Source organism: Musa acuminata, chromosome BXJ3-5, assembly GCF_036884655.1.
Source record: "Musa acuminata AAA Group cultivar baxijiao chromosome BXJ3-5, Cavendish_Baxijiao_AAA, whole genome shotgun sequence".
Taxonomy (NCBI): Eukaryota; Viridiplantae; Streptophyta; class Magnoliopsida; order Zingiberales; family Musaceae; genus Musa; species Musa acuminata.
Genome location: NC_088353.1, coordinates 38,732,998 through 38,743,220, shown reverse-complemented (window position 1 = coordinate 38,743,220; position 10,223 = coordinate 38,732,998). Strand labels below are relative to the sequence as shown.

General features: G+C 31.5%; 1 protein-coding gene across 1 annotated transcript; it reads left to right on the top strand.

The window, feature by feature from the left end:
• The first annotated feature begins 368 nt into the window (after positions 1-368).
• On the top strand, positions 369-5,300 carry LOC135639048 (shaggy-related protein kinase gamma-like). The gene is made up of 13 exons (XM_065152766.1): positions 369-527; positions 1,967-2,155; positions 2,297-2,389; positions 2,607-2,666; positions 2,896-3,168; positions 3,514-3,588; positions 3,833-3,889; positions 3,968-4,108; positions 4,211-4,261; positions 4,346-4,441; positions 4,547-4,630; positions 4,708-4,810; positions 4,908-5,300. The coding sequence occupies exons 2-13, from the start codon at positions 2,042-2,044 to the stop codon at positions 4,976-4,978; spliced, it is 1,218 nt and encodes a 405-aa protein (XP_065008838.1). The 5' UTR covers positions 369-527; positions 1,967-2,041; the 3' UTR covers positions 4,979-5,300.
• Positions 5,301-10,223: the final 4,923 nt, after the last annotated feature.

Sequence of the window (10,223 nt, the reverse complement as noted above, 5' to 3'; positions counted from 1 at the left end):
AGATCGTGAGCGATCGCTTCTGCGGCGAAGCAGAACCGTCGATTCAAAGGTGGAAAACCCGGTGAAAGGGTAGTTTCGGTACTCAAACTTTGCCGAGAGACCGCTCGGGAACAAAGCAAGGGTAGTTTGGTCATTTAAGGAATAATAATAATGCTCGGTTGGAGAATCGAGTGATGTGCAGTGCGAATATTCGTTGTTGGTTAACCAAAAGCTAAAGAAGTATTAGCTGGTCAATACTGAGGGAAAAGACATCATCGTCATCGTCATCAACTTATTAAGAATATGATTAGTAATGATAATTATCGTGATTATTAACCAGTGGATGGGAATCGAGTTTGAACGGTCAAACAAGGGTACGTTTTGAAGGACCTCGAAGAGGCTTTTTTTTTGCCTTGATTGCCATCTACCCAAGAACGAGACGCGAGAGGAGATTAAAGCCCTTAATTCTGATCTCAATCTGCCCTTGTGGCAGGAGGAGACGGAGGTCAGGAGGGGGCGATCTTTCCTCGGCTGCTTTTTGTTTCTAGGTTTGTCAGAATGAGTTGTTAGATCTTTTAGTTCAGTTGTGTGTTCCTTGATCGAATCCTGGGAGTTTCTTGACTTTTTTTCATGTTAGTAATCACACTTTCCTGTCCTCCAAATCTTAGTATTGCGCAAATCTCGTGGATCGTTGTGACTGTACGTCTACTAATTATCTGCTGTTTGGTGCGGATTTTGCTGGGGTCCTGTTGGATTTCGGAGGACGATATCGGTTTAAGCGCCTTTGTTTGATCTGGGTCTTGAAACTGATTGATCGCGGATCTTTGGATATGCTTTACGGATAAAAAGAGAGAGGATTTTTTGAGTATCCGGCGGGGGGTTTAGCCGCGATTTGAGAAATTTTGTCTAATTAAGTGCAAGTTGTTTACGGGTTATTTCTTTTAAATCTTGTCATTCTCTGAGTCTTTGTTCAAAATCCTTTCCTTATCTATATATGTAGTTTCTCTGATGGAAAAGAAAACAAGTTGATGCAATATTCTGAAAAATTGGTGATGGTGGAGAATTAGTTTAGAATGCCTCAGCCTTTCTTTGGTTGTATTTCTTGACTAATATATGTTTAGTGCAGCAAACGTGGCGACTGTTTATTTGCCTTTTTCGCTTCTAAAGGAATTTGATTCCGATGTAGTGCCAGTGTCGCTTGGACAGGGTGTGGTACATCATGAAGATCAAGGCTGATCTCTTTGACAAACTACTTTTTTTGTTGTTCTTTGACAAATTAAGAGATATATTGGATCATTTGCTAAATTTCCTCCACAACCTAGTTTGACTTTAATTTGAAGAGCAATTTAGGATGTGTCTTTTAGGAGTAGGTATGTGTGACTTTCATCTCTTGGTAGGTTGAAAAATGCATGTCTATTGGCTGATTATGTAGGTAAGCCACTGTTGGGATACTTAGACAAGAGTTTTGGCTATTCATTATAGCTGTTCCAAATGGTGTATACACTTTGTTTTGCAATACATCTAGCTGACAAGTGAGAGTCATGCCCACTGGGCAGTTTATAGATTGGAGGACTAAGGAATTGGATAACTGTTTATTTGATTCGCTCCATTAATGTTTATAAAAAAATCGATTATTGCTTCTGTGGACTTTATTTGTTCCGGAACTTATTTTTTCTAGCCTGCAATTTTACTATATCTTCCTTCTGCATAATGTTTTCTTTTCTGTTATGGAAGCTTTAATATGAGGACCTGATTTCTGTCTTTTAGATAATTTGCTAAGATTGTCTGTCAAACGAGATAATTGAGATTTTTTTTCATGTTTCCATTGTGCATAATGCTATTTTTCATATCTTTGGCAACAAGTAAATGCTATCTTCATAACTTGTCTTTTAGATAACTTGCTAAGACTGTCTGCACAATGATTGAAATCTTATTTTTTTCACATTTCCATTGTGCCTAATGAATTTTTTCATATCTTTGGTGACAGATCAATGCTATCTTCATTCTGAAAAAGATTTTCAGGAGATGTAGTTGGATGCTGCATAATCTCTACAACTAACAAATGGCTTCAGTGAGCGTGGTGCCTTCTTCAGGGTTGAAAAACACCAGTGGCACTAGTGTTCGTGTTGACAAGTTGCCGGAGGAGATGAGTGATATGAGAATCAGGGAGGATAAGGTAGGTGATGATCAACACATGTTGTGCTCCTGACAGATGATGGCTATTCTCTATGACATAAGTATTAAAATAAGAGTTTCCCTACATGACAAATGAGACAGGCCACATGATTGTCTGTGACTAATTAATGGAATACTGCAGGAAGTGGAAGCAACTGTGATTAATGGGAATGGGACAGAAACAGGTCATATAATTGTTGCAACTATCACTGGGAAAAAGGGCCAGCCAAAGCAGGTAAAAGAAATTTTTAGGAAATAGACATTTGTCCTTTTTTTTGCTACAATTTAATATTTTGTCTTTCGATGAGATATGCTGTAGTTTTTCAATGCTGGCCTTTTGAGCAAAAGGAATTTAAAATTTTGAAATCATTTTTAATTTTTGTGTATTAATTTCCTAAATTTTTTGCATATGCACTAAACTTGATATTGTAAGTTGTTGATTTTAATTGCAGACTGTCAGCTACATGGCTGAGCGTGTTGTAGGTCATGGATCATTTGGAATTGTCTTCCAGGTCAGTCTGGTGGTTAATTAGTCCACCAAAGTTCTTGTCATGCTTCTTGATAGGACTTATAAATTGTAATTATAAGTTCACTTGTTAGAAATGGTTGCATGGTTATTTGATTTAGCATGAGCATGCTTCCATGATGTGATATTTTTCATTGATGTATGCTGATGTAGTGAATTTATTTCTTTTCAAATTTATGAGTTTGTTTTAATTATCTCTTTGTCTATCTTGTTAGGCCAAATGTCTTGAGACAGGTGAAACAGTAGCTATAAAAAAGGTTATTCAGGATAAGAGGTACAAGAATCGTGAGTTACAAACCATGCATCTTCTTGACCATCCAAATGTTATCTCTCTGAAGCATTGCTTCTTTTCAACAACTGAGAAGGATGAGCTGTATCTCAATTTGGTGCTTGAATATGTACCAGAGACAGTTCATCGTGTTATTAGACACTACAACAAGATGAACCAACGTATGCCACTAATATTTGTGAAGCTGTACATGTACCAGGTGAGTTTGGATTCATAATGTTGTCATTTTTTGCTTATTATCAAGATTGGATGTCATATTTCTACAGATCATTATATGTTGTAGTAATGATCCATAAATTTTATGGATTTGGCATGTTCTATAGTTTATAAAGCTTGTAGATCTCGATGTTGTATTTAGTTATATGTCAGTAAGACTAGTGCCCGTATTCCAGTTATTGACTAGATAATATTGATAAAGTGGGCGATAATTTAGATTAAATTTGAGTATGGTTGAGAAACTGATTGTTCAAAATTTTCTACATTCCCCACTTGTTTTAAAGTACTTGTAGATCTGCTGATACAGTTTAATTTTCTTTTCTAACAGATTTGTCGAGCACTGGCATACATTCATGGCAGCATTGGGGTGTGCCACAGAGATATTAAACCGCAAAATCTTCTGGTATATACTAATCCAATTCTTACTTTTGTTTACTGTGGTTCAGATTTGTCTTTTAACACAGCTGATTTACATGAAAATAATGGAATTCTTCTGTCTCATATTGAAAATTTTATAATGGAGATTGACGAATTTGGTTGTTTCATTATCTTTGTAGAAGTGATAATAAACATTTTTTTTTTCATACTATTGGAATTACCAGTCTACAAAGTAGTGGTGCTCTTATTGCTATATCATTTTGGAACAGGTCAATCCACATACTCATCAGCTGAAAATATGTGACTTTGGGAGTGCAAAAGTCTTGGTAATTTAGTTCATTTTCTAGAACTGTGGTGTGTTTTTGATGTTTTAGTTTCTCCAGTGCTGAAACTTGATTTGTTAGGTTAAAGGTGAACCAAATATATCATACATATGCTCGAGGTATTATAGAGCTCCGGAGCTTATTTTTGGGGCAACTGAATATACTACAGCAATTGACATCTGGTCTGCTGGTTGTGTTCTTGCTGAACTACTACTAGGACAGGTAGCTAATGTCATATTTTATGAACATATGTAGGTTACTATTTCAGGTCGGACATTATTTTTATCATTCATTCTCAACTAAGTTCATCTATGATTTTAACAGCCTCTCTTTCCTGGTGAAAGTGGAGTTGACCAACTAGTCCAAATAATTAAGGTATGTCACTGTTTTGTGTTCATGATTTGGTATCAACTCCTATTCCTCTCCATTGCCCCCTCTTATGTAATTTTGCTGTTGCAGGTTTTAGGTACCCCCACAAGAGAAGAAATTAAATGCATGAACCCAAACTACACTGAGTTCAAGTTTTCCCAGATCAAAGCTCACCCTTGGCACAAGGTAATGTAGTTATATGTTCTTGCACAGTTTTTCACATTGAGTGAATGTTGTTTTTTATAATTTTTATCTTTTTTAAAGACTGATCACTTCATCTACTTCAATCAGATATTCCATAAGCGAATGCCTCCTGAAGCTGTTGATCTTGTATCTAGGCTTTTACAGTACTCACCAAAACTGCGATGTACTGCTGTGAGTATAGACAGTGCCTTCCCTTGAATTCTTGGTTGTCATATGTCCATTTGAATAAGACTTTTTCTTGGATACAGTTAGAAGCATTAGTTCATCCATTCTTTGATGAACTTCGAGATCATAATACTCGCTTGCCAAATGGTCGTTTTCTGCCCCCTCTCTTCAATTTCAAGCCTCATGGTGAGTCTTCTGTGAAAATTAGTAACGATTGTGAAGATTTTTTGAATAATCATGTGTTAGATTAAGCGGACTTTTTTTTTGTTGTTGTGTTAATTAGAATTGAAGGGAGTGCCAGTGGAGACAGTAGCAAGGCTGATACCTGAGCATGCCAGAAAGCAATGTGCCTAACTAGGATTGTAAGTTTGGTCAAAAGGATGAGGGAAACCCACACACTTCATTCCTAATACAGAAATGTGCCTCCAATGTGATTGATGAATATTCATTGAGATCAGCGAGTTGGTAGAGCATGCGATCAAAGGAAGTCTCAAGCTGTTTCTCCTTGGACTTTGGTCATCCCTCTGTTTGGACACTAAGAACTGGTTTGCCAGTCTCGAAAAACCTCAAAAGGTTCTTTCTACTAGCCACTTTTTGACAGATTGTAACATTGTATCAGTGCGTACATATTGCCAGTATTTAGTTCGTGAATTATGAACCAAAATGTTTTTACTGATTCGGGTGTATGATGGCTTTGAAGGTCATGGAAGTGGGTTGTATGACTCTGTTCAGCCATGCATCTTCTGAACCATTACCAAAAGAGCAAAATGATTGTGGTGTAGAGCTTTGTTTGTTTCATGGAAAATGGACCTTCAGAGCTCTACTGTATCTGCACAGGACTTTGAATGTTGAATACAGTGGAAATAGGTGCAATCTCAATAATGAAACATTGGAAAGAAGTTGATTATTTGATTGGACTTTGAGTGAATTTTAGTTTTTGATCTAAAAACTCTCGAGCTTTCTTTTTTGCCAAAAAAAAAACTTTATTTGATACTAATTTCAATTTTCTATTGTTGAATGTTCTTTCACAGTTTGGCCACTGAAGCTGCGTGGTTTTAATTTTAAATTTTCCATTATTTTATATTATAATTTCATTATCCAAATTCATCGTAAACCCAAATCGAAATTGGACAATAGGTACTGGTTGAGAAATTTTTAACTTTTGGGAGATGGTTTTAGGTTGTGTTGAATATATGTGTCAATTTTTTTTTTTTGGACAAATAGAAGATATTTTTACAGGTTTGGTTGATATTTCAAAATAAATTTTAAAGTTTATCGAAGATGATTATATTAAAACTTTAAATTGATGGAGTTTGAGATTTTATTTATGAAAAATAATAAATTGATACAAGATTTTTTTTTTTGAGTAATTGAAATTGCTAGTCAAATAAAATCTTGTGGTGAACATTTTTATGATCATATTATTATTGTAAAAGTTATGAGAATTCTTAACTTCAAAATTTGATCATATTATTGTTGTAATTGAAGAGTTAAAAGATTTATCTTTTTTTTTATTTGATGAATTGATATGTTTCTTGCATGTAAAAGCAAAGTTGAACAGATACTTTGATTGGGCTGAACAAAAATAATTAAATTAAAAAATTATAAGCGTGGAATTCAGAGTTAGATCACATGAAGGTAGATTGGTAGAAGAGATAAAAACAAGCAAGTTCTTAGAGGAAAATGAAGAAAATTATAAATTGTTCATGACTTATTCATAAGTTAATAATATCTCAAATGATATTTGGTTCTTACATAATAAATATTCTAATCATATGTCAAACATAAGATCAATATTTAGAGGTACTGAAGAAACTCACAAATGATGGATATTTAGTTATGTTTGATTATAGTAAATATTTATAAGACATAAAACATATGTTTCTTCAAATATTGAAAAATGTACTCTTATTGTAACTCAAAAGAGTGACTCTCTAATTTATGATATTTAAGATATAAACATTTAACATTAAAGGTTTAAGGTTGTTAAGTAAAAAATAATAATTTTTGAATTACTTTAAATTAATATACTTGATGTATGTGAAAGATGACAAATAAAGTAAGAACTATTTCTTATTAGAAAAGTATTAAGAGATTTTAATTGTATTGAATTAATTCATGCTATTTTATGTTGACCTATGAGTATAAAATATATGAAACTCCTCTTTAAAAATACATATCACTAACAAAAAATTATAATTTAATATTTATTTTATTTGTTTTAGATTTATAAGTTTTGATAAAATAGTTGAAAAAGAGGAATGACAAAAGATAACAAAATGAGAAAATCAAGTCAATTTAGAGAGATTTATTACACTATTTTCTTGGGTTGAAAGTAAAGTAAGGATTTGATAGAATTTTTATTTCACGGATAAAGTATGAAATATATCTACTTAAAATGTCTAATATGATTCATTGTGAAGTTATAACAATACGCATGAATATAAATGAGAAATTAAAACTTATAAATAATATAAGTTTAGTAAATACAAAATACTATATAAGTTTGATTGAAAGTTTCATCTATCTAACTGACACTCGATGATATATTATTTTTTCTGTTAGCGCAGTATTTAGGTATATGTATAGTCCAAACAAACATCATCTTAGAGCTATTAAAAGAATTATATATTATATTATTAGAATTACCGACTATATGGTATTCTCATAATTCTAATAAATTATTTATTTTACTAATAGTGATTGGACAAGAGTTTTGGGTGATATAAAAAAGTACTTTTGGCAATATCTTCATCTTCACGTCACAAGCTATATATTAAGAGTTCAAAGAAGTAAACAACAATTGTATTGTCAACATCAATATGTAGCTATATCATCTTGTCAAGCAATATAGCTTACAAGACTTCTTAGATATCTTCATCGAGAACGAAAAAAAGTAATTAAAATTTTTTATGACAACAAAGTTATAATTATAATGATAAAGAATCCAGACTTTCATAGAAGAACAAAGGATATAAAGATATACTATCATTTCATATGATTTTAGTAAGTGGAACTATAACACCAAAGTATTATGGCACAAATGAATAAGTGATAGATATTTCCACTAAGTCACTTTTATTTTAGAAGCATGTTTATTTCATATCTCAAATTATAATATATAACTATGAATTATGGAGAGTATCGGCAATTGATTAGTTATCTTATGTAATTATCATATTTTAGGTTGTTATATTATAAATAGTTTTAACCTAAGTGGCTCATAATCCAAGAAGTTACTATCATCAAGAATATATCCTAATGAGGTGGTTAGCATAAGATTCTATAAATAGGATTATGATTCATTAAGCTAATCACATGCACTTCAAAAAATATTTTTTTTATATATTTTTATTCTATTTTTTGTTTAATATTATATTATTTTTTATTTAAAATTTTTATTTTTAATTACTACAGTATTATATTTTTATTATTTTCTTGCTCCCTATCCCCAACATAAAAAGTTGAAACAAATTGGTGCGTATCGTCACTGGAGCTGAGTCTACTAGAGAGATTTATGCTCCGCGTATGGATGGATTCCTCTCTCATGTTCTGAAATAAAGGAGGGTTTCTAATGCCATGGCTATATGCTATATAGGAGGTTTTACCTATGGAGATTTTGAAGCGAATGATTTAATTTCCACAAATTAATTCTGCAACATTAACTTTCTATGTATAATGTTAATTATTATATGAAAGTCCCACAATTCTCTTAATTCGTGCATACTAATTTGTTAGGAAGTCATGAATGTTCAAATACATTCCGCTAACAGTAAGATATCACTACTGTTATAGGAAAATTATTAAAATATTTTCCATTTACAATCCCTCTCGATAAATAGGCAAATTTATCTTGAGTTAAGCTAAGTTAATTAATCATGAAGAAAGTAAACAGATAAACTAATGTAGAAAAGAAGATTAAAGAATATTTATTCTATCTTAAGGCTGTTGGGTCTAATTGCTTGGACAATTGGGCGTTTGAGCCCAAATGTTAATTAAAAGGTAAACATCAGTTTTAACCCAAATTTTATACAGAGAATTTTTACAGTAACTTTACAATCCTAACGGTGTTGATATGTAGTTTACACTTTCTAAGGTACTTTCCTACTATACCCACTTTGTGAGACCTAAAATTTCTTTTTGATGTGATATATCCTGATGATGATATGTATTCTTGAGCAAAGATCTATGTTCTTGATGTTATTATGATCTTATGGTTATTCTAAAGAAGATTTACTATAAACCTGCTATCATTAGTATTGATAGTGGAAGTTTGAGGTTACGGTCATGTGATTTTTTTTGCATTGGGTTTTTCACGTTAAAAATTTGGTTTCACTGTGTGATTGATTTATTACTCTATTGTTTATGCTATTCTGATTGATATTTGTATTTTGATATCAAGTTGGTATTTTGATGAGAAACCTATTTTGATATACAAAGAGGAAAAAAAATTATTCTGCTTTAACCGATTTTTTTACTTACTACGAAAGGGCAAAATCATGTAGGATTATCCCAAAATATCGAGTAGATATCGAGATAAATAACAAGATTTAACAGACTTACATATAATACCGAAATATATGAAAAACTAACATTAGTAAAAAAAGTTCTATTGTCACTAGATATATTAATATTTTTAAGCAAATTTGATCATTTTGTCTAGCCAAAACTAATAATTATATGAATGTGAACTAATGATGATAAAATATTAACTTATTAATAAGATCTCTAAATAAATAATAGGGTTCAAAACTAATAATTGTATCAATGTGAATTAATGATGATAAAATATTAATTTATCAAGGAGATATTCAAATAAATAATAGGGTTCAAGGGACTTACACATATTACTAAAATATATGAAAAAACTATTATTAGAAAAAAAAGCCCTATTGTTACTAGATGTATTATTATTTTTACTTGGCTCCTTGTCAAACTTATTCATTTTGTCCCGTTGAAACTAATAATTATATCAATATGAACTAATGATAATAAAAAATTGACTTAAACGAGATATCTAGATAAATAACAGGGTCAAGAGACTTGCACATAATACTAAAATATATGAAAAACTAACAATAGAAGAAAAAAAAGCCCTATTGTCACTATATATATATATATATATATATTTGCTTGCTTTGTCCTAGTCAAACTTGTTGATTTCGTCCTGCCAAAACTAATAATTATATCAATGTGAATTAATGATAATAAAATATTAACTTGTCAAGAAGATATCCAGATAAATAAAAGGGTTCAAGGGACTTGCACATAATACTAAAATATATGAAAAACTAACATTATATTAAAAGCTCTATTGTCACTAGATATATTAATAGTTTTGCTCAGACTTGTTCATTTTATTCTGCCAAAACTAATAATTATATCTATGTGAACTAATGGATACCCTATGAAACGATTGATACGTATATTCTTTTGTGTTCCAATTGCCTTTCGTTTTTGTTTCCAAAACATCGGTGCTACGAAGACTTCTACTTTGTTTTGTCCTCCTTCAATATTCTCTATTATTTTTTTCTTTCTTTTAACTGCGTCGGGATATTAATTGTCTCGTGTTCCATGCATATTGCATGAGAGGATCATT

Bases quoted from the DNA above. Each gene is read 5' to 3' on its own strand.
- LOC135639048 (XM_065152766.1), top strand. From the start codon at position 2,042: ATGGCTTCAGTGAGCGTGGTGCCTTCTTCAGGGTTGAAAAACACCAGT. The intron at 3,890-3,967 runs GTAATTTAGTTC...TTGATTTGTTAG, and splicing joins TTGGGAGTGCAAAAGTCTTG to GTTAAAGGTGAACCAAATAT. The intron at 4,442-4,546 runs GTAATGTAGTTA...TACTTCAATCAG, and splicing joins AAGCTCACCCTTGGCACAAG to ATATTCCATAAGCGAATGCC.